The sequence below is a fragment of the Camarhynchus parvulus genome, chromosome 2, assembly GCF_901933205.1.
Source record: "Camarhynchus parvulus chromosome 2, STF_HiC, whole genome shotgun sequence".
Classification (NCBI taxonomy): domain Eukaryota; kingdom Metazoa; phylum Chordata; class Aves; order Passeriformes; family Thraupidae; genus Camarhynchus; species Camarhynchus parvulus.
In genome coordinates, this window is record NC_044572.1 from 68,131,772 (window position 1) to 68,154,401 (window position 22,630).

General features: G+C 42.1%; 2 protein-coding genes across 2 annotated transcripts; one reads left to right on the forward strand and one right to left on the reverse strand.

The window, feature by feature from the left end:
- Positions 1 to 217: 217 nt before the first annotated feature.
- On the forward strand, positions 218 to 2,986 carry LOC115913611 (tubulin beta-1 chain). Its single transcript, XM_030965748.1, has 4 exons — positions 218 to 372; positions 1,022 to 1,130; positions 1,405 to 1,515; positions 1,711 to 2,986. Exons 1-4 carry the CDS (start codon positions 316 to 318, stop codon positions 2,769 to 2,771), a joined length of 1,338 nt encoding a protein of 445 aa, XP_030821608.1. The 5' UTR covers positions 218 to 315; the 3' UTR covers positions 2,772 to 2,986.
- On the reverse strand, positions 2,938 to 22,232 carry BPHL (biphenyl hydrolase like). Its single transcript, XM_030965759.1, has 7 exons — positions 22,012 to 22,232; positions 18,994 to 19,097; positions 16,799 to 16,965; positions 12,466 to 12,619; positions 10,028 to 10,159; positions 6,254 to 6,377; positions 2,938 to 3,357 (listed from the first exon to the last, which is right to left on the reverse strand). Exons 1-7 carry the CDS (start codon positions 22,119 to 22,121, stop codon positions 3,270 to 3,272), a joined length of 879 nt encoding a protein of 292 aa, XP_030821619.1. The 5' UTR covers positions 22,122 to 22,232; the 3' UTR covers positions 2,938 to 3,269.
- Between the last annotated feature and the right edge of the window lie 398 nt (positions 22,233 to 22,630).

Sequence of the window (22,630 nt, forward strand, 5' to 3'; positions counted from 1 at the left end):
GATCCCGGCCTTTTCCCCGACGGCTGGAGGCGAGGATCCCTCGGCACCCCAAGCCAGCGGCGCTCAGTATACGGAGGAGCCCGCAGCCTCCCAGACCGAACCGGACCGGACCCGGACGCGGAGCCCGACCGGGGCGCGGGAGACAATGCCCGGCCCGCCCCGCACCCCGCCATTCCCGCCGCACGTCAGCGGCGGGGCGGAGCGCGCCGCCCGATTTAAGGGGCAGCGAGGGGCGCGGCCGCCGCAGCTGCGAGTGCGGGAGCGGCGTGGAACGACGCGGTAACGGCAGCAGGGGCAGCTTCGGACACCGGCACCATGCGTGAGATCGTGCACATCCAGGCCGGGCAGTGCGGCAACCAGATCGGCGCCAAGGTACGGACGGGCGCGGAAGCGGGGCGCTCCCGCAGGTCGCACCCGCGGGTGGCGCTTCCCAAAATGAAAAGCGACCCGGGGTTTGCTGAGGCGTCGTGGCTCCTGCCCCTGTGCCGGTCCCTGCCGCTCGGAGCTTCCGCGGGGCCGGGCGGGGCAGGGATATGCCCGCGCTGCCGTCCGGCGTGCCCGGCCTTCCCGCGGCCATCCCGCACTGCCTCGCCCCTCTGCGGCCACGGCGCCGGCTGCCGAGGGAGGGCACGGGAGGTGTTCCAGTGCCACACACCGTCACCACTGAACGTCTGCAGGTGTTGCCATCTTGTAGTGGCTACAGGGTCTTAAGCCAATGCTAGACAATGGGAGGACGCCAAATTTATATAGGCAGAGATGGTTACCCTTTGGATACAAGCTACAAAGGAATTATCTTGCACTTCAGTGCTATGGCTGCTCGTCAGCCTCTTGCTAGTTCAGCTGCTGCGGCCAGCGAAGCCCTTACGCACTGACTCACCTTCCCACCCGGCAGCTGCTCTGCCATGCGAGGGAGTGGTCAGGGCCGCGGAATGCATGGGCTGCACCGGGGGTGTGTGATTGGCACTGGCCAGCTGTTTCCACTGGCACTGGCTAATTGCCATTTTTCAAAAATTTCCTTTAGTTCTGGGAGGTCATCAGCGATGAGCACGGCATTGATCCCACGGGCAGCTACCACGGGGACAGTGAGCTGCAGCTGGAGAGGATCAACGTCTACTACAATGAAGCTGCTGGTAAGTGCCTGCTTGCTCAGATGTCCTCAAATAAATGGGGCAGCCATGACAGCTCATTGAGACTGGAAATATCCCTGAACAAGGGCTGTCATCTGCCAGCGACTCCTCTAAGAGACCTTTGTTCTCAGAAAGGCTCTGATAACACGGTAGTCTTGATTGTGACAGTGCCTCTCCAGAGAAATGCAGGGAGGTGGAAGGGAGCACAGCAAGGCTCCTGTGACACCGGCTGCCTGCTGCAGGGCTGTAACGCTGCTGCTGCTGGTTCCCCCCACAGGTAACAAGTATGTCCCCCGTGCCATCCTCGTGGACCTGGAACCCGGCACCATGGACTCCGTGCGCTCCGGCCCCTTTGGACAGATCTTCCGTCCCGACAACTTTGTCTTTGGTGAGTGACTGTGGCACGGCGGAGTTCCTGGAACTCCACACAGAGAAAAGGCTTGGAGCGAGTATGCAAGTGACCCTGGGGAGCCTGAATCCCCATAGCAGAGTGGGGATGGAAGAGAGGGGAAGGGGCAGTGGCATCACCTGTGTGTGTCCCCGGGGTGCTGATGTGGCACGTGGCTTGTGGTCTGCCCTGCAGGTCAGAGCGGGGCTGGCAACAACTGGGCCAAGGGGCACTACACAGAAGGCGCCGAGCTGGTGGACTCTGTGCTGGACGTGGTGAGGAAGGAGTCGGAGAGCTGCGACTGCCTCCAGGGCTTCCAGCTGACCCACTCGCTGGGCGGAGGCACAGGCTCCGGCATGGGCACCCTCCTGATCAGCAAGATCCGCGAGGAGTACCCCGACCGCATCATGAACACCTTCAGCGTGATGCCTTCGCCCAAGGTGTCGGACACGGTGGTGGAGCCCTACAACGCCACCCTCTCCGTGCACCAGCTGGTGGAGAACACGGACGAGACCTACTGCATCGATAACGAGGCCCTGTATGACATTTGCTTCCGCACCCTGAAGCTGACCACTCCCACCTACGGGGACCTCAACCACCTGGTGTCGGCCACCATGAGCGGCGTGACCACCTGCCTTCGCTTCCCCGGCCAGCTGAACGCCGACCTGCGCAAGCTGGCCGTCAACATGGTGCCTTTCCCGCGGCTGCACTTCTTCATGCCGGGCTTCGCCCCGCTGACCAGCCGCGGCAGCCAGCAGTACCGCGCCCTGACGGTGCCCGAGCTGACGCAGCAGATGTTCGACTCCAAGAACATGATGGCCGCCTGCGACCCCCGCCACGGCCGCTACCTGACGGTGGCCGCCATCTTCCGGGGCCGCATGTCCATGAAGGAGGTGGACGAGCAGATGCTCAACGTGCAGAACAAGAACAGCAGCTACTTTGTGGAGTGGATCCCCAACAACGTCAAGACGGCCGTCTGCGACATCCCCCCGCGCGGCCTCAAGATGTCGGCCACCTTCATCGGCAACAGCACGGCCATCCAGGAGCTCTTCAAGAGGATCTCGGAGCAGTTCACGGCCATGTTCCGCCGCAAGGCCTTCTTGCACTGGTACACCGGCGAGGGCATGGATGAAATGGAGTTCACGGAGGCCGAGAGCAACATGAACGACCTGGTCTCCGAGTACCAGCAATACCAGGATGCCACTGCTGATGAGCAGGGCGAGTTTGAAGAGGAAGGAGAGGAGGATGAGGCTTAAGCTGCCCGATATCAAAGGAACTTCTGTAAAGCAGGCATGCATTTGAATGACTTCTGATAGTGGTGGTGAAGCATGTTTTCTAGAAACTATGTACCCAATTATCCTCTCAGCTTTTGTGACTTTGCCAGATTTCTCTATGTAACAGTTCTGAATCCTAATTCTTACAATGTTTTTTGTCCTTTAATATTAAGAGCACATAAAGGCATGTATTCAAGGTCATGGTTTCTGTCTTTCTTAACACCTCTATTTGACAAAGAACAGCTGTTCAGCCTGGGTGGCAACAAGTTTAAAGACATGTCAGAATTCTTGCACTATAGCGGTATGCTCTGATTGCTGAGGCTTACGTGTTCTTAAGACATATGCTTCTCATGCAAATATGTTTAATATTCTTCTTATATGACTCAAACCTACCTATAACTCCATTGCAAGTGGGAATTCCAACCAAAATTCCTAAACAAGGCAAAGGCTAAGCACCTCTGACTTGTTCTACAGTTCATGTCAGTGTAGGAAATTTTCCACTTCTCTGTTGAAGTCCTTTGCAAAACGCAGGTGTAAATTATGCTTTCCTTCTGGCATCAGAAGCAACCTTAAAAGAGAAAAAGAAAGCCCACTGATTATGCACTTTATTCTGTGAGTATAGGTAATTAAAATGCTTGTTGCATTTTCCTTGCTCTTGGTTACCCAGTAAGGAATTGTAGTAACTCTTATTTTAAGTACTGTCCTTATGTGTGTGGTTGGAATGTGAACCACAGCAACAGTTGGAACAGCAAGCATACTACTTGTCCCACTCTGGGGAAGATAAAATAAGCCTAAAGTAAATTTTTGTGTCCTAGACCCAGTTTCTAGAAAACCTTCTGGTGATCTTCAGAGAAGATAAGTTCCAAAACTTATGTAAGATGAATCTTTGAAAGGTATGTAAAGTACCTGAGCACTTTTGCTTCTTTGAGAGAACAGTAATTGTGCTAGGCAGTGAAACATAGAGTTCTTGTCATTACCCAAACTTGGTTAGTATTTGTACTTTGTCTAATCTTTCTGCAAAAAGACAATCCAAATCTAAAACGATTCATCCATTAAAATAAATAGGTAAGTCTGAACTTCTCTGGCTATGCCAAAAGCTTAGAAGTAGTACCTGTGAATAAGGTTAAATTTTTATAATACGAGTTTGATGTGCCTAAAATTTTACTTACTTTTGCTTTCTATCTGAGACAAACTTTATATATCAGGGATGTACATGTCCTTATATGGAGGTAGGAAATTCTTTGAATTATCTGGTTTTACCACATACCAAGCAGTTCCTATAGAGCTAAAACCATTTTGACTGATACTATGTTGCCTCCATGTCAAAGTCCCAGGATAGCAAGAGGGATCACCTCCTTTAGGTGGTGACAAGTGCTGTTTTGTTTTGGGAAAAGAGCAGCAGCATGTGAATGTACCCAGCTTGTCTAGTGAATTCTGTCTGAATTTCATGAAGTCTGTTTCTTGAAAGGTAAGCAGCACACAGATGCACAAACTGAAGCACTATTTCCTATTGCCATTAATGTTGCTGACTAATGTAATGACTCCAGCCATACCATGCAAATGCAGAATGATGGCACACACTTTCACCATGAGAGAAAGCAGCAATGTATCTGCACTATAATCAGAAGAAGTTTTTTCTACTTTACTACTAGAGAAAAGTCAAGGCAAGAAAAACTGATGGTGGAAGCTTGTGTTACTGAAAACATTCTGAATTTAGGCTTTTCTTTTTCTGCTTCACAATGGAAAATTGGCACTTCCAATGCAACCAGGAAAGAATAGGACCATGTGCCCAAGCATTAATTTCTGAGAACACCATTAGTCTGGTTTCTTTTCTGACAAATAAGCTTACAGGGGAGCACTTCAGCACAAAGGTATGGAAAGAATCACTGTTTTACATTTTATTGGATGGCAATTTCTAACAGTATTTTCTCTTTAACTTGTCTTCCAAAGAGAAGCTATCAGATTCTTGTCTATTTTCTTGGGATAATTTGCCTTAGTCAGCAACTGGAGTACTTTGGAGCTCAGTGAAACCAAGCAGAATGGTAAGTGTTCTGAACAGGGCATGTAGGAGTGACAAATCAGCAGACATGAAATAAAACACCTGCATGTGATTGTTATGAAGATCTCTTGTTCTCATCTTTCCTGTAGCAGAATGTATTACTATGATCAGCAGGGCTGACTTTGAGGTATCATTCATTTTTGCACTGAGATGACACCAGCAAAACAATTCCCTACACTTTGCATTCATAAAAATGCTTTTTTCCCTCCTCCACTACTCCTGCTCTCCATTGCTAATCATCTCAGTCTCTTATTAAGTAATAATAGAATGCTTGCATTTGTGTGCAAATTCATGAAGAAAATTCAGCTGGTAAAATCCCAGCTTTTTATAGGAAGTGTTTCTGGAATTTTCAGGTTGTGCTGGTTTTTGGCTGGGAGTCAATTTTCTTCACAGTAGCTGTTATGGGGCTGTTTTAGATTTGTGTTGGAAACAGTGTTGATAACACAGAGATGTTTCTGTTTTGCTGAGCAGGGCTTCCACAGCATCAAGGCCTTCTCTGCTTCTCATACCACCCCACTAGGGAGGAGACTGGGGGTGCACAAGGAGTTGGGAGGAGACAGAGCTGGGACAGCTGACCCCAATTGACCAAAGGAATATTCCATGCCATATGGCATTGTGCTGATCATACAGAGCTGGGGAAAGAAGGAAGGGGGATGTTTGGAGGGATGACACTTGTCTTCCCAAGTAACTGCTATGTGTGATGGAGCCTGGCTTTCCTGGGGATGGCTGAACACCAGCCTGCCTGTGGGAGGAGCGAGTTAAGTCCTTGTTTTACTTTGCTGACATGTGTGGCTTTTGCTTTAGCTATTAATCTGTCTTTATCTCAACACATAAACATTCTTGTTTATATACTAATATTTCTGAGCACACCTGTACATTTTTCCCTCATTCTGCTTTTCTTAAAAACATTGAAAATTCATGGGACAGGTGGAAACAGAATCTCTGAGGTTGTTCACATTATTAGGGCAGAGCAAACAGAAGCGAACTGTGTTTCTCTCTCTAATAACTGGGAATCTCTCTCCATTCATAGCATCTAAATTCCCTGTTCTGAATGGGACAGAAATGAGGTCTCTTATAGCAAGAGGAATGCAATGGTCATAACAACAACTTTGCTTGCTTTGATAAAGCTTAGGGAGTAGTAGTTTTGTTTGTGTAGTGGAAAGAGGAAAAGGAACTTGGTTTCACTCAGAGGGCTTTAGGAAGGAGCTTATTAAAATGCTGTACTTCTTATATTGCAAGAAAAGTCCAGCTACTCAATTTGCATTGTAACTTGCTAGGAAGTTTAGAATAGCTCTCTGTGTGGTAGAGACAACTTGTCCAAATACTTGTTTTTTTTTTTAACAGTGAGTTTGAACTACTTCATTTCTTCAGCAAGGGTTTATAAAAATTCCATAATTTAACTTACCGAGAGCCTTTGATGTGCTTATGAATGTATTCTGCATGAGCTTGTGGGACCAAAGGGTCCTTCTCACCATGAATTATAAATGTGGGACATTTAATATCTGGCAGCAACTGTTGGCAGATATTACCTAGAGAGAAAACAAACAAAGTTCATACTTTGGTTTAAAATTGTATGAAAGATGAAACTGCTTCCATAAAGGGCTCTGAACTCCATTGGGTTCTAGCTATTGCCTCTCATTGTGGATTGTGTGTGATTAATCTACAGAACTATGTAAGCAGGACTATAATTAACATTTCTTTCTCCAAAATCTTACTTCACTGCAATTTGCTCTATTAATGGATACTAGCACAAAAGGATACAGAGAATGAAGTACTTCTGTTCCACATTTCCCCCAGGCTCCCTTTGACTCTTCAAAGCCAATACGTGAATCTCATTCACAGCTTTGTTCTTTTCAGCCTTAGAGTTTTACGGCCCTCACCTTAACCTGCATTTTGATACAGCAGTTGTCAAGTTACAAGATTTGCTACTTTTTTGGAACAAATTAACTTAGGTTGTACTCACACCTGTGGCACTTCGCAGGCCCATTGCTGTCTGCAAAGTTCTAATGGACTGACCCCAGCCAGATGCCAAGCAACCACCTAAGCCTCCCCATCACTCCCTTCCACAAGTGGACAGGGGAGAGAAAACAGAATGAAAGCTTCCCAAGTTAAGGACCAGGAGAGAGCACTCACTGAATACCATCATGGGCAAAACTCACTCAGGGATATTAACTGAATTTATTACTAACAAAATCTGAGCAGGATAATGAGAAGTAAAATAAATCTTAGAAGCACCTAAGATCCTGGGCTCTACCTCCTGTCCCTCTGTGGTGCAGGGAGATGGGGAGTGGGGGCTGTGGTCAGTTCATGACAGGTTATTCCTGCTGCTGCTCAGCGAGTCCTTCCACTGCTCCACTGTGGGGTCCCTCCCACAGGAAACAGTTCTCCATGAATTCTCCAGCATGAATCCATCCCACAAACAGTGGTTCTCCACAAACTGCTGCAAGGTGAGTTATCTTTACACAGGGTGCAGTCCTTCAGGCACAGCTTGCTCCAGCATGAGTCCCCCACTGAGTCGAAGTCCTACCAGGAAACCTGCTCCAGTGTGGGCTCCTCTCTCCACGGGTCTGCAGGTCCCAGCAGAAGCCTGCTCCAGCATGCATTTCCCACAGGTACACAGCCCTCTCCTGGGCATACACCTGCTCTGGTGTGGGCTCCTCCCAGAGCTGCAGGTGGATCTCTACATCCCTGTGGACCTCCATGGGCTGCAGGGGCACAGCTGCCTCACCAGGGTCTGCACCATGGGCTGCAGGGAAATCTCAGCTCAAGCTGAGCACCTCCTTCACTTCCTTCTTCACTTGACCTTGGTGGCTGCATAGTTGTTCCTCTCACATATTCTCATTCTGCTCTTCTCTGGCTGCAGTAACATCTGTACAGTAACTTTTTTTTTTCCTTCTAAAGTAGGTTTTCACAGACGTGTTACTGCCATCACTGCTTGGCTTGGCCTTGGCCAGTGGTATGTCCATCTTGTAGCAGGCTGTCATTGGCTCTGCCAGACACAGAGGAAGCTTCTAGGTACCCTGCAACCCCCCGGTACCAAAACCTGACCATGCAAACCCAGCACAAATGCATAACCATTTTATATGAATTGTACTAAAGCTATTCAAAAGTTATTTTCCCCACCCATTCATAATTTTGTTTTCTAGTCATTAATCTCATTAGAAGTAATTTCAATGGTTTTACTTAGAGACTTTTCTGAATTTTCTCCCCTTTTCTTCCTCATTTCTTAGTTACCTAGTTTCCAAACTCACTGCCTAACTTCCCACATTCTTGCAAGGCAATCTTCGGGCAAAACATCCTTGATGGGCTTTAGTTTCCATTTTCCTTTGGGATAACTCTGTCTATTTGCAGTTGTCACCTTGCAGCTACCAACTGCTGTAAGATTAATGCTCATATATGCACACTTTCCTTAGCTCTAAAGTCAGAAGCTGTTTCACAGTTATTCCAATTGTTTGGTTATTTATGGAGCCATTGTTTGCAGTTCTACTGGTTAAATATTTTCATTTAGAATATTTTAGCCATAGTCCTCTAACACCTGCAGAAATGTTGACTACTTTTCAGAACAAGTTCCAAGTAAATTTAGGTTATTTATCTAGGAACATAGTTGGCAGCCAAACTATTATTTCCTAGTTTTCAGTCCTAAAACTGTATTGTACTAAAACCATTAAATTATATTTATTCTAAAGCATGGAACAGCAAGAAGAATCTTGGATGTTGCAACTTGATGCAACTTATTCAGTTTCTTTAATTGTTATCTCCTTCTAAAAGTTCATTTCTTATGTTATTTTGCACTAAAAGCTGTCTCGTTCAGGGAAAACAGTCTAATTTTAAAAAGAGCTTGAGGTTTTGGCCAACATTGGGTTTGTTGTCCTCTTTTTATCTCTGATGGGTTTTAATAACACCTTTTCTTACATCTGCTGTATCTGTGCCTTTGTTACAGTGTTTTAACATCAATTTCAAGGTGGCCTGTTTGTTATATAAGTTGGAAAACTGCTTTTCCCCTGGAGAAAACCCTGCAGTCTGATAGCTGCTCATCTCTTGAAGCAAACATTAGGCTTCCCCCAATATCTGACCCAGTTTCCGCACCTAGGTAATTCAGCTCCTTGTTACATGTTTCTTGGTGGCTTCTTTTTCACAGTCACTTTATCTCAGTGTCTGAGGCATGTGCAGGCAGTGAAGGGATGTCACAGCCACAGATTCACCAGCCTGGGCTTTGCACTTCAGAAAAAAATAGTTTTAAGGAGATTCCAGAAAAGCTAAAATAAAATTGGAGCATAATTTGTTACATCATATTACTGGGAAAGTCCTACTCCTGTGTTGATCCTATACAAAAAATTTATGGAAAAAATATGACGTGAAGGAACGTTTTCCTTGTAGTACCTGCTGCCTGTTAATGTACATTACCTTCTATCTTTCATTATCAGAGCTACAGGAAAATGTGTATAAGAGTTACAAACTTCTTTTTTTTATACATTATGTATTACTGCTTTAGGCAAATTAAAAGCAAATTCACTCTGAATCAAAATAGAACTGCAGATTATTATTCATAATATCCTTGGCTGAAAAGGTCTATGAAGAGTCATTGCAGAAGTCTTCAGGGATAAACAGTTATATTGTGTAGTTTTGTTTTTGTTTTATTTTTAAACACCTGAGCTACTTCCATAGTGTTTTTAAAATGTGGGTTTTTTTAATTCTGAGTTATCAAAATCTGAAGTCCCTTCTTTTTTTAACTATATGCTACAAGGTTTGAAAAAGTTCTTCAGCTCTGCTTTGCAAAAAGTGGGAAGGGCACACCTTACTTTTGGTACATCTTAACTATGTCACCAAGAGATAATCCTTTGACACAGAGACAGCAGAGGAGAGAAAGATTTTGCCTGTTCATAATCTTTCCTATTTAGTCTGCGCAAAAGCAAATGACTTAATAGTGCAGTTTTGTGGTGGAACAAGAGGAGAGCCTCATCAGCTAATGTTTTCCAGAAATGTTTTCCTTTGTACCTTTCTGGTTCTGTGAACCATCTACAGAGTAATTGTGTTATTCCTGAGTGTGAGTCAGACCCAGCTTTTAATGCCATATGCAGAGTCCTCCTTTTACTGGGTGCTAGAAGTACTGTTAGATTTTTTTTTATCCAGAACTGCCTGCTACTCCAATTGCCTCAGTTCAACATTGTGGATGCCTTACCATCTGAATTTTCAGCAAAGCGTGATATTCCATCTACCCAAGCCTCACAGGTTTCTGCAAAGTACTTATGTCCATATAGCTCTTCCAGTGGTTTCTTGACCTTTTCACTCCATTTTGAAACATCTCGGATGCCTGCATAAAATAAAGTTGGAATATGTTATGTCTTTTCCAGCAAAAAGGTACAAACCACACCTAATATAGGGAAGTTCTCAAACGGACTGCAAATATGTATTTCAAACATGAAACTGCAATGAATATTTCAAATAATTAATAGTATGGAAAGAGTGTAAAAAAGACAGTTGTACAACTCTGCTGTGGTCTTCTCAGTCGTAGAGGAACATCTTGTTATTATTTTCCTTGTAATAAGGAAAAACAGAAAAAACATAATATTCAAAGGACTCAGTCCTAAAACTTGTGATGGTTCTTTCTGGAAGGCTTCACAAGAGAAGTTCAAGGTCTACCTTGTGTATAAAAATGGGACTGTTTCATAACAGTGTTCTAGACCTGGCAGTTCTTTTTCATGTCCTCTAGCCTTTTGCATCAACCCATGGATGGAAGTTCTTCCATGGCTCCTAGTAACTCTTAGAGGAAGGAAGCTCTTACTAAGGCATTCCAGTAAGCTGACATCATGGTACATTTCCCATAGTTTTACACAAAAACAAGTGACTCAGTAGAGATCTGTGACTCACGGCAGGCTGGCTAAAACTGTACAAATAATCTGACATTTTAGCTATTTATTTATCAGATTTTTCTCTTTTTTTTCCTCTAAAATTTTTGGTACCGCTCACAAACTAGGTATTCAAAAGGGTTATTTTCACTAAACTGTATTCCAGCTGTACTGACAAAATCTGGAACAAAGCTGGCACAGCAGAGAACAGGACACTACTGAATCATCAAACTGCAAAATATGCCACTAGCAAAGGTTTTAATTGGTTTCAAAAGGGAATTAAGGGAAGAAAGGAGTGAGGTGTTAATTAACAAAGAGAACCTGTCCAGTCAAATGACAAAGGTAGCAGTGACTGAAAGTATTTTATAACAGCCTCTGATTGGAGATGAGTCTGCTCACCCCAGGCTAGGTGCTACTGAACAATGGTTTCCCATATAGAATCTACTGTTTTATCCTTGTGGATGGCATTAATTTAAAAAGAGATGGGAGAAGCCAATGTTGAAAGGACACAGATACCAAATCAACACCTTTCTTTCCTGCCAAATCCTCCAATGCAGCTGACAAGCACTGATGAGCCAATTGTAGACTTCTGCTGCTACTCTCTGAGCTCTATCACAGGGAGAGATGTTGAAAGCAACAATTTACAAAGGACAAAGGCCAGTATTGCAGTGGGTGCTCAATGTAAATAGGGTGCTTTTTGTTGTTGTTTGTGGTTTTTTTAAAATTTTTCTTTTACATTTTAGTCTGTTGTACAAGGAGGAGATGTGCATTTCATAGTTATGCAACAAAAAATTCGTAACTATAAAAACATGTAAAGAAATAAAGCATTTTACAGAGCTAAAAAGCATTTTGGTTTCTGAACTAAGAATATATATTACTACTGCTACTACCACTTTTAGTTTTACTATAGGCGAGGCAAATAGAGATGTGCAATACATACACTTGTAATTTTGCTGAAGTCAGAGAGATTTCACAGCTGGTATAAATCAAACTCCAGTCACTAAAATGAAACTAACTGGGTTACATTTGTTGAGAGCTGACATGATTAACTCTTTTCATTTCTATGTTCAACAGGAAATATGGCCCCTTTCTGAATTCACCAGCCATTTCTTCCTAATTTTCTTTATAGTGAGCAGTGATCTCAGGTTCTATTTCACATGAGTGGAATAAGGATCAGAAGTCTCATATTTCTTTACTTTGCAAAGGTTTTCTAATGAAAACAATTAACTCTGAAGGAATGTAAATGGTAAAGACACCTTGGGACTTTTACTTGAATGATTCATTTGCCTCCTGAACTCAAAAGGTAAGTTATGAATTTGTTTTCTTACTGTCTATATTATATAGCTCCTAGAGGCAAAAGCTGTAATGAGCTAGCCCAGTAATTATCTGTGGACCTGGTTTTAAAAAGGTTGTGCAAGATGTGACATAAGAAATCAAACCTGGGCTTTGATAGCATTATTTGGAATTTATTTTTAGAAATTTATTACAACAACAAAACTTTGACTTTCTGAAAACTGCTGATAAGCTATTGTAACTTCTACTTTTCATCAGGCTAAGCTGGTAAGGGCTTGTTAGAGGATCTATTTATCTTACCCATAGAGTAATTGTTAGAGAGTTTCTCACCATAACTTTAATCTATCCCTATACCTAGCAATGCAGCGAATTTTGTGTCCTGTCTCTTTAGGTTTGTGTCTTCAGCTCTGTCTCCACTTAGCTGTCACATGACTAAGATACTTGGGTCAAGTAAAAGTAAAATAATTCATTTACATACCATTGTAAATTCTCACATCCTCTTGAGTAACGCTGGCATTTGCTCCCCAGACAACCAACTTGTGGATAAGATTTGGGTACTTTGCAGCAGCAATGAGAGCTGTAATTCCACCATCACTCCACCCCAGCAAGGAGAACTTCTTAAACTTCAGTGCCTTGATTCATACAAGAAAGTTACATGCAAATCATCAGCTGGCTTTACAGCCAAATGTCAAATATTTCTTGAAAATTAACTTAGGCACAACACTATGCAGTTGAAGTATAGTTAGCTTTTATAATTAGAAAACATAATTTTCTTGCTATACATAAAAATGCTAAAAATAGTAAAATATTTAGAAAACAAGAAATTATACCTACCATTTCAATTTTCTAAAACTCTTTAATGAAACAGGCAGTAGTGCTATTAGATTCTCGCTGCTGTTTTAAAAAGTCCTCCAAAAAAAGAAAAGTTTATTTAAAATGGGGAGTAAAAACCTTCTCAGAGAGCCTGATGATATGAAGAATCCATGGATTCTCTTTGTGTGAAGTTGGCAAAGACTATGACAGTGCGGATGGTAAGATTAAGCTAAACTTAAGAAAAAGAAAAGTGTAAGAGACTTGAAAAATGGAAGACATTGGTCTGGTTTACTAATGCTATCTGAGCTTGAAAAAAAAATCTGCTTTTTGGTAGCAACCAAAAAATGCTTAAAGTATTTTCTAAAGGATTGTATCAAATTTTAGTTGCTTATTCACATTTTCTGAAGCTTGTAAGTGTATATTTGAAATGTTACTTCACGGTCAGTTGCTATTTGAAACATTAAAAACTAAATTCCTCTTTCTTCAAAAGGAAGGCTTAGGGCAAAAAATATGACAACCAAGACCTTAATTCATTCTGACCAGTGACAGGACCCAAGGGAATGGCATGAAGCTGAGTTGGGGGAGGTTTAGGTTAGATATCAGGAAAAGGTTTTTCCCCAGAGGGTGGCTGGGCACTGGAAGAGGCTCCCCAGGGCAGTGGTCACAGCACCAAGCCTGACAGAGCTCAAGAAGCATTTGGACAATGCTCTCAGGCACATGGTGTGACTCTTGGAGTGTCCTGCACAGGGCCAGGAGTTGGACTCAATCCTGATGGGCCCCTTCCAACTCAGCATATTCTGTGATTCTATGATAATGCTTTCTACTAGAATTTGAAACACTTGTTTCCTCATAAATCACTATATGTCATAGGGAGTACTGATAGTCACAGGTGAGAGAATTTAGTATGTGTTATGTTCGGTGGAGAAAGAGTGGGGAAGGCAAAGGCACTCATCTGAAGGTTGTAGAGGGACGATGGTGCATCTAATGGTTCAGTGGTTAAACAATATTTGAATTTTTGCATATAGGAACTGTGGTTTGTGAACTCATTCACAAGAAAATATATTTTGCAGCGTTTTTTGCTTTTGTTCTGCAGAAATTACAGCCTTTTAGATGTAACTAAGGAGTATATTGTACTTTTGGAGGAAAAAGAGCAAGTCAGTTGAATGAGTTGCTTTGGTGCTTGGTGATGTTGGAAGTCTAGGCCTGTTTTGTTGTGATAGAAGAAAACAGAAATGCAGGCAATGAGAGAAACAACTACAGAGGGATAAAAAGAAGTTTCTACTTTGCTTGTAAACTTAATGCTCAAGTGAGTCACAACTTTACTAATTGACTCAATATTTAGCAGACTTCTATCCCTATAAGGCTTTTCTGGTTTCAGCTTTATCCTCATTATTCCACTCACTGTAGTTTTCACCAATTTTAGATTTCACTCTGCAAAGCTGTAACTACTAAACGGAAAAGAAATAAGGTAGAGGAAAGAAAGGGACATGTAAAATAAGAGCTCATAGCAAGAAAAGAGAAATTTGAATTTTTGTAGCTGATCAGAAGTTGGCCCTGGTCTGATGAAGAAGTAGTTCATCTTAGCACAACTTTCATTATTGTGCTGCTCAAGGGCTCCTGGTATCTTGGCAGATTTTGGGGGTTGGCAGTAGTGCTTGTAAAGGTTAAATTTTGATGTTGCTACTGTTCCTCTACTGCCAATAACAAATGATGGAGCTCAAAGCTGGCTGATGGATGGAATAGCTGATTAAATTTTTGTTCTTCATGCCAGGTTATTTGAGATCTGTTTGCCTCCAGTATTTCTCATGTTTACTAGCCTTTATCTTGATGCATTCTTTGGGGTATCTCAGGATGCCTTTCCAGCGGGAGGAATTTAATTTATCCATTGCAGCCTTCAGAAACACAATGTGATGTAACAGATGTGCTGAATAAGGTGTGCAGTTTTGCTTGCTTTAATTTTTAACTATTTACAGTACAGGTCACTAACCTAACATGGGCAATCACCTGAAAGCTGATTGTACAGCACAGTTTTGTGGGTGATTTTGTGCTGCCTTTACTCAGTGAGTGAAAAAAATTTCTTTTGAAGTCACCTTCTCCATCCAGGCCTATGTGAAATGCAATCCAATGACCACATCCAACAGTGAGCTGCAATACAACATCACTCTGCACTGCACGTATGCTTTCACTGCATCACAGGGAGTGTAGCACAAACAAAAGTTGCAGTTGATGTACAAAAACATACAGAAGCCCAAGCCCATCCTTTTGCTAGGACAGTGGCTCTGAAGAGTAAGAACTTCTTAAATATCAGCACTAATTATTTTCCTAATGATTGTTTTAATGCTATTGACTTTGCTAGCATTAGACACTGGGGTGGAGGGCAGCAAAGTGGACTCAGGTGCATCATACTCCTTTTATTTCAAGTAAACTCATTCACAGAACACAAACGGAGATACAGAACAGTGTCTTCTGCATAAAGGTGTCCTAAATACTCTGCAGAATTTCAGCTTTTGTTATTTCACAGAAACCTTGCATCACTCACAGCTCTAGCAGATACAGCAGAATCTGAAGGAGACTAGAACAAAGGTTCTGAAGGCCCACCCATATGGATGTGTTTTTGTGCTGATTGTAGGCTGGATGATGTATATAAACCATTATATTCTGGAAATCATAGTTGGAAGGATTCCTTGGGATTTGTGCTATCCTCAATAATATCCTAAAACAGAAGCTAGTCACCCACGCTTGGAAACACTTTAGTAAGTTGTTATTATATACTTATATTGAGAAACATTGTCAAAAAAACAGGATGCTGTGCCTCATTTGCTTTGGCAGCTCTAGAGACTGGTAGGCTGCTGTTCCATTTGGCTGGAAGCTACATGGTTACATTCCCTTTGGGGAAAGCTCGGTTTAACATTTTGCATTTATTAGTATTTGATCAGAGACAAGAAAGGGGGACAACCATTTAGACTGCAAGTTTGTCACCTATACATGGCAGCATCTTTATTTTCTTTGCTAGTGTAGCAGAAGAAATTGAAGATTTACAGTACAGAGAGATAGCTTCTATGGTTAGAGGGCAAATCTGTGTCTTAATCCCGATTCTGCTGTCAGACTTACTTTGTTTCAATATGCAGAATCCGCCTGGAAGGCCACATTTCCAGTTTCAGATGGGTTTTCAGAAAGGTTATTGTTTATTATAGAAATACAGTTGGACTGACTGTCAGAATGTTGCCTCATATTTTTGGAATTTTAATGCTTTGCCAATTTTCTTAACATGACCAAAGAGACTGTATATCCTAATATAAAAATGCCAGAATATTAGCTAAAGCTAAACCAGAAAATAGTGTCAGCAGTTATAGAATAGAATAAAAGAGGAGCACAGAAACACAGATTTGAATAAAAAATCTGAAGGATTTTTCAAGAAGGAGAAATAATAACAGCTTTAGGCCTATTCTTTATAACCACAATAGCTGTATTAATTAGTAAGATTTGGTATGGTCACAGGAAGCCTTTGATTTCCCACAAAAATTATTTCAGTAATATGCTGTAAAATGCAAAGCATCAAGTTAATTTTTAGAATCAAATGTTGCTTAAAATGGGCCGCTAAAGGCAAAATGCCAAGATTCTATTTGGTAGAAAATTTTCTAAGAGCACTTCAGTATGGTAATCCCTTCAATTAAATTACTTTGCATAGATTTTGTTTCTTATACACATTTAACTAAACTAATATGGTTCTTGGCTGCACACCTCTTAGGGCAGGGTCTTAGAATAAAAGCATATTGCTCTATATTAATTCCTACTGCTGAACCTCTATGCATCTCGCAGAATAGGTGGAAGATGAAAATATTTTCTGGAATAGTCTGTATATGCTCACTTTTAAGCCTTCATTTGTATGGTCTTTTCATAATTTGCTGTCTGCTGGAAACAACATCCCTCCTTCTCAAAATTTAAGGAAAACAACTTAAAAAAAAAAAGAAATAATAAAAATCTCATAATAGATTTACCTGCATAAGATCCACAGCATCTTTTGCATCCCTCTCAAAGAAATCTGGAGGAAAGTCTCGAGATGGAGGAATGGACTTTCCATAACCCCGAGGATCCCAAGCAACAACTGTGAAAAGTTGCTTATTCATAGACTTAAGCTGCGGTCCAAAATCAGTTTGACCACTCCCTGAAACATTAGAGTTTTTCAATTTTATTAACCACCATACTGCAAACATAGTATACATACTCTAAAGGGAAACTGGGGAAATCTTGTAACTTTATTCCAAATAAGAGATTATCCAACAAGTGAAGTACTCTATAATTGTAACTATTCATTGCAACTCTTAGACAGGAAGTGCCACAACTAAAATCTTTAGAAGCATCTGCAGTATGTTCAGAGCAAACCCTTTGTGGTAGGTATGAAAGTTATCAAGAACAGCATTTTCACATATGATTAAATACAGTATCTTAAAGTGAGGTACCTGAGTGGGGATTCATATTCGACAGATTTAAATGTGGGCATTTAATTGCCCATATTACCTGGGCAATACAAGTGAAACTGACAGAGCAGGAATATTTTGCTACAAATTTGTAAGTGAAAAGCACTGTGCCAGACAGTTATTATTTGATAAATCATCTCTATTGGTGCTTAAACCTGACCTTTAAATACTTTGTTGCCTGAGGAGACTGTGGCGACACAGAAGCATAAAATGATATAATTTTATTTTTCTAGTATGTAAAAATAAGCCAAATACAGCCTTTTTTTTTCTGATGCAGAACCATTTCTTTTATTAATTACTCAGCCCTTCAAAGGATTTAAAAATTACGTAGTCCTGTCTATTGCACTAAGCTATCTATGAATGAAGGTAACCTAGCATGAAGGTAAGACTGCAGTTTGGGTTGTTTGTGTTGCGGTCATGTTGTAATAGTATCAAATGCTATTTGATTAAAACTTGTTCAAATTTAATGCGCTGAAATATGAAATTTGCTATACGTTGCTATATTAAAAAGGCCATTTAAAGGCATTTAAAGGGCTTTTTTCTGTTTACTTGGACAAATCAGTCCTCAGATACCATCAATAGGTCTAAGTTATAAAAGAGGCTTTATATGGCCTGCTATGATGATAGCAATGTATGCATAATAATAATAAATAATCATCAATAATAATATTGCTCACAGCTGAAGAAATACATTATTTCTGTTTGAAGAGTTTGCATTGGCAACAGTATTGCTAGTTTAAAAAGCTGTTTAAAATCAATAAATTGAAACATATTTTTCATATCTTTCAATAATTAAAGGATGACTAGTATTAATTTTTTTCCACTCTCCCCCTGAGAATTCTTTGAAAGAAAGAACCACCCCATGAAGACTTGAAAATGTTGCTGCCAAGAAGAACAAATGTTTCCTGCTCTTCAGTTCTTGACATTTTATCATCTTATCCAGCAATTCAATTAAGCATTTGCCCAACTCTGAGGACAGTAACAGTCCTACTGACAGCCTGCCATGAACTGTTGGTAAGTCTGATGGATCTTTTAGAACTGCAAGAACCCAGAAAAAATAGGCTGTGTTAATTTTAAAAGGTTGTTATCAAAAGCATTTTCAATAGACAGACACCACTTAGCTAGCAGAACCTGTTGTCCATATCAAAAAACCACTGAGAATCTTAATGATGTTGCCCTGAATAAACAAAATGTGAAAACACATCTTTAAGCAAAAAATTAATTTTAACAGTGATTTTTTCACAATAAACTGTAAGGGTTACATTATGTCTATAAATTCAGTTGGAATCCATCCAGCTTCCAAAGAGGAATGCATAATTCACTATGTGTAACAAATATAGATGACCTGATTTTTTTCTCCCCCTTCTGCTATTTTCTACCTTGTGTAGAAAATTTGCTATTTTCTACCTTGTGTAGAAAATTTGCCACCTGTCCGGGGCACTGCTTTTGCACAGTTAAATCCAAAAGCGCAAGTGACCACTAGGTAAGTCAAGACATTGTATAAAAGGTACCTGGTAAGATAAATGAAATCTTCTAAAAACTGATGGGAACAACTCTGCATTTTCCCTTCTGTTTAAAGTGTAGCAATTTTTTTTAATGGCAATGCTCCATAATCAGGTGTTGAATACATTACAAAATAGTTTTGTGCATTCTTGCTGGAGACCAAATGGATAAAGAAGTGGTTGCTCTACAAAGACAAGATAAAATCTCCAAACCTAGCATTCCTGGAAGCAGAAGAACTGCATGGCTTCCTTCTCCTGTTTGCTGATAATGCAGGTGGACTCCATTCACTTGGATTTTGGCAGATGTTATTGAAGTACTAAGGACAGGGAAAGAGGAGAGAAATAGGAAAAGATTCAGAGAGTTAATATTAATTACTACCTGGTCACTCCAGGAATACAGAATAATTACTTTTCCTAGATATTAATGACAGCACTGTGAGATTTTAATGGGTTGCTTGCCTTTCATGGGTGCATAGAAGATTAAAAAAAGCTTCTCAGGAGCAGAGAATTATTCAGTTGTGACCACTATGATATATATTCATACCTAGGCTAAAGGCTTAATATACTTAATATACCTAGGTATATTCATACCTCGGCTAAAGGCTTGGGGGTGGGAAAACAGTCTTGATGGTGCAACCAGGAAATTATAAAGGCAGCTTTACATGGCTACAGAAACATTGAAATAAATACATTAGAGAGGAAAAACCCTCATTCTGTCACAGCATAACTTTCAAAATGGCTGATGTTCACCTTGCTATTACTAAACTGAGCCTCTTCATCTGCCAGAGAAACCACAATCTATTGTTGCTGTTCCTCATGAACCACAGGGTCTGCAATGAAAACCACTTTGCACTGAGATGAGAGCGGAAAAGAAGAATGTGATAATAATATTTCTGTCAGTGTAATCTCACCAGGATATAACGCTTAATTGGAAAATACCACATGAGCAATAAATCCACCCACTAAAAAATCACGACAGAAACTGACTGCACAGGCCATCTCTCAGCCCCAACACTTAATCCCTACACTAATCTTGAGTACAAAGCAGGACATATGTGTAAATGCAAATAAGTGACCCAAGAAACCATGTCCAGATACAAGCCCCTAGTGAGAAGCAGAACTAGCACAGATTCAAAGTATCTTCTTAACAGTATAAACCATTACATCTGTTCTCCCAGGCAAATTTGTGCCCTAATGGTTGCATAGCATCTTTTCAACAGCCTAATTAATTTTATTTAAAGCTAATATGATAAAAATCTTGCCATTTGGTTACCTATTGAGTAGCCATAATTTTACCTAGATTAAATATTCATGTCCCATGAGTTCAATCACTGTGAATTCATGTGCATAGAGACATGTGGTTTTCCAGTCTTAGATACAATAACAATCTCTATTCCTTGATATGCACTGGGCAATTCATTAACAATTTAATTTTAATATATAAAGTCTGAACTACTTACAGTACGTATAGAGTTGAAAGTGGTGGATTACCGGTAAAAACAATCCCACTAATTTAAACCCTTTTAATAGGAAAAATGAACAATAGCTTGCAAAATCAGGTTCCCAATACATAGGCGGCAGTTAAACCACAGAAACTCTTCAACACAAAGCCAATTTTGATTTTACATAAAATCTTGGGTCGATGTAACCCATCATGCCACATGCCTCAATAAAAGCTGTGACTGCGCAGAATAGTATCAGCTCCTTATGTGCAGATCCAATTTGAGAACTGGAGTACAAATGCAGATCTGTGGCAAGGGTACAGCACAAAGAAATTCATTGTGTAATTATGACTTTGGTGAGTTTTGCTGAATTGCTATGCTAATGGGATCCAAATGATAGTTTACCTGTAATGCTAAACTTCCTTATAGTCCATGTATCACATTTGATGTGGTTTATACACCTCACAATTCAAATTTTGCATGTAGCACTCATATGGCTGTCCTAGCCCCTTTTTGAATACTGACTTCCACTTTTTTTCTTTATAAGGGTTTTTTTCTTATTCTTCATATGCAATCTTTTGGTTTGTCATTAATTTTAACTGGTATTTTATTATAGTTCTCACCACAGTATATCAGCACATTGTTCTTATAAAATTTTAATAATTATGTGTTGGGGTTTTTTACTTATGATGAATAATTTCCAAACTGCTTTCAGCTCCTAACAAAACAGAAATAATCAGCATCTTGCTACCTTTCTAAAAACACGTTAGCAACATAGTTTAATAGACAGAGTTATATATTCTGCTTTCCTGATTCCATTTTTTTCACATAGTTCTATGTTTTTAGGATTAATTATTAACATCAGGGCCTTGAGAATTTTGCTGAGTCTGTGATGCTTTTCCATTCTTGGATTATGCCTCGGTGTGAAGTCCACTGAAATCCATGAGTTTAACATAGAGAGTATTTTCAACACTTTTTGGACTAAAAACAAATGAGTTGGGTTTTTTATGCACTGAGAAATTGTATTGGAACTGGCAACACCTAAAGTGTACTTAGTCCTCTCAATACCAAATTTCTGTGAGTTTGAAATCACTTCATCAGCTTGCTTGCCAGCAGGATGACCTCACTTCTGTTTTCATAAACAATGTTTTTTTTGTTGGTTGACAGAATTGGAAACTCTGGTAAAACAAACCAAAAACCCCACCCTGATATTTCGAATCAGTAATGTTAAGGTGTATAACTCTCTGAGGAGCACTGGATACATACTGCCTATGTTTACCAAGGCAGCACAGATGCAGAGTGGGCAGATCTTGTGCTTCACCTCGTACTCTGTAGGAGCGCAGCTTAACCTGGGAACTACCCCTGTTCCAGCTGTGCTACAATGCGACCTGCTCTTTATCTGTGCAAGGGAAAAAAATTATGGTACTACGTCAGTTTTCTTCTGCGGAATAAGCAGTATGATATAGATTAGATACATGTGTTCTCTTGGCGACCTCCAGGGAGCCCTTACCAGCAGCAGGTGGCCGAGGGCAGGCGGTCAGCGGCACGTCCTGCCCTGCGAGGACCTGGTACGGATCCTTGGAGCGCAGGAAAGCAGGAGCAGGCTCCTCAGGACACGGCCCGAGTCCCCGCTTTGTCACCTTGTCACCCTCCCGATCCGCTGCACCACCTCTTCTGCTAATACGCTTCGTCCATCCCGCCGCCTGTCTGACAAATACCCCCTTCCCCAAGCCGCGGGAAGGAAGGAGGGGACTGGGGAAAGGGAGAAGGAGGCGGCTGTGGATTTTACCCGTAGCAGGCGGCCGGTCCCCGGGCCGTGAGCGGCGCTGCCCGGGCGAGCGGCTGCAACTGCAGCAGCGGCAGAGCCCGGAGGGCCCGGCCCGCGCTCCGGCAAAACATTGCACCCAGCGAGGCCGGCCTGGCGGGGAGGGAAGGAGAAGGCGGGCCGGCCCGGCGGGGAGGGAAGGAGACAGGGGGCCGGCTCGTCTCCCCTCCCGTGTCCTGCCCCCGCGGGGCCGGCCCATGTCCCGCCTCCCCTCCCATGTCCTCCCCCGGGCTTGGGCAGGCAGAGGGGCCGTGCGCTATCCGCGTTCTGATTGGTGGCTGCTGCTGTCACTCCGGGCAGAACGGGAAGGGTTTGGCTTCTGGGCTGTGGCCCCGCCCCCCCGCGGCGCTGATTGGTCACCCGGCGGGAGTTGCGGAGCCGGAGGGGGTTTTTGGTTCCTCCTGACGGGTCGTTTCCTGGTTCCTGATCCCGCCTTGGAGCTAGGGAAGGGATAATTCCGCCCCCGCTTGAGAGCACGAAGCGAGGGTTGAGGGGTTTGCCCTCTCCAGCCGCCTCCAAGAGCAGAGCAGTGCCCAGTGCCGTGCAGGTGCTTGGCTGCACCGTTGGGGAGCGGGGCGCTGTG

Excerpts from the sequence above, each read along its gene's own strand:
- BPHL (XM_030965759.1), bottom strand. The coding sequence starts at position 22,121 with ATGTTTTGCCGGAGCGCGGGCCGGGCCCTCCGGGCTCTGCCGCTGCTG. Across the intron at positions 16,966-18,993 it reads TCTGCTTCCAGGAATGCTAG|GGAGTGGTCAAACTGATTTT; the intron begins GTTTGGAGATTT and ends CTAATGTTTCAG. Across the intron at positions 6,378-10,027 it reads CTTTGCTGAAAATTCAGATG|GTAATATCTGCCAACAGTTG; the intron begins GTAAGGCATCCA and ends TTTTCTCTCTAG.
- LOC115913611 (XM_030965748.1), top strand. The coding sequence starts at position 316 with ATGCGTGAGATCGTGCACATCCAGGCCGGGCAGTGCGGCAACCAGATC. Across the intron at positions 1,131-1,404 it reads CTACTACAATGAAGCTGCTG|GTAACAAGTATGTCCCCCGT; the intron begins GTAAGTGCCTGC and ends TTCCCCCCACAG. Across the intron at positions 1,516-1,710 it reads TCCCGACAACTTTGTCTTTG|GTCAGAGCGGGGCTGGCAAC; the intron begins GTGAGTGACTGT and ends TCTGCCCTGCAG.